Source organism: Corvus brachyrhynchos, unplaced genomic scaffold (assembly GCF_000691975.1).
Source record: "Corvus brachyrhynchos isolate BGI_N302 unplaced genomic scaffold, ASM69197v1 scaffold302, whole genome shotgun sequence".
In the NCBI taxonomy this organism is placed as follows: Eukaryota; Metazoa; Chordata; class Aves; order Passeriformes; family Corvidae; genus Corvus; species Corvus brachyrhynchos.
This window is the reverse complement of record NW_008237244.1, coordinates 3,088,369-3,089,233: the sequence shown is the minus strand read 5'-3', so window position 1 is coordinate 3,089,233 and position 865 is coordinate 3,088,369. Positions and strand designations below refer to the sequence as shown.

At 54.8% G+C, this 865-nt stretch overlaps 1 protein-coding gene across 1 annotated transcript in view; it reads left to right on the top strand.

The window, feature by feature from the left end:
• Window positions 1-865, top strand: part of OSR2 (odd-skipped related transciption factor 2) — a 5,505-nt gene that overhangs the window by 731 nt on the left and 3,909 nt on the right. Inside the window, exon 2 of the mRNA XM_008630725.2 lies at window positions 5-201. Coding sequence (XP_008628947.1) covers window positions 5-201 — 197 coding nt within the window. The remainder of the gene's footprint in view (window positions 1-4; window positions 202-865) is intronic.

Below are 865 nucleotides of genomic sequence, written 5' to 3'. Positions count from 1 at the left end.
ACAGAGGGAGCTCTGCCCTACGGAAACACTGCCCCTACTTCGGTCATAGCTTCCAGCCGGTGGCTCCGAAACCCAGCCTCAAACAACCAGGATGGAGGCAGGAGCCTTCGGAGCAGCCAGAGAAAAGCGATTTAATTGCTTCTGTTTCGGTTCCTCGCAGAAAGCGAACAGGAACTCACACTACGACATCTTTAAAAATAAGTCTCTATTTATAACCACCCCCCCACCCCCCAATAAAACGAAAAGGTCGCCATATGTAATAGGTCGTATCGATAACTGTCTCTGGTGTCGATAAAATCACAAACGAGGAAAACTGGGGAGCAGCGGAGGAAGCTCCGGAGAGCCACGACTCGAGGCAAACGAAAACAGGGGTAGGCAGCAGTGCAGTTCCCACCCGACCTCCCTGCCGCATTTCTTTTCCCCAGTCGGCAATTGTGCGGTGCCACAAACGTGGAGGAAAGCTATTTTAGGAAAAAAACCCGGAAAGCAGCTTTCCAGCCGGAGTGTACGCGGTGCCAGTGGAACGGCAGGAGCCGGGCGGCAGCGGCCCGTGAGGCAGGGGCACCGCTCATGGAGCCCGGGCTCTGCGCTCGGAGAGTTTCCTTTATTTTTGTTGTTGTTTGGAGGGGGTGGTTCAGGTTTTTTGGGGGGGGAGGGTCTCTTGTTTATTTTGGGAACTGAGCGTTACCAGACCCTCCACACAAATCCCTTGAGGTGCTGGGTCACCCTCGGCCCTACCTCTTGTTTACAGGCCCAGAGAGACCCTGGCGTTTGCTTTGGCCGCTTTCCTGGGTCGCGGCAGCCTCTTGGCTGCTGGAAGTGAACCCTCAACGAAAGCAAAAAAAACGGAAACGGCAGTGGCTTG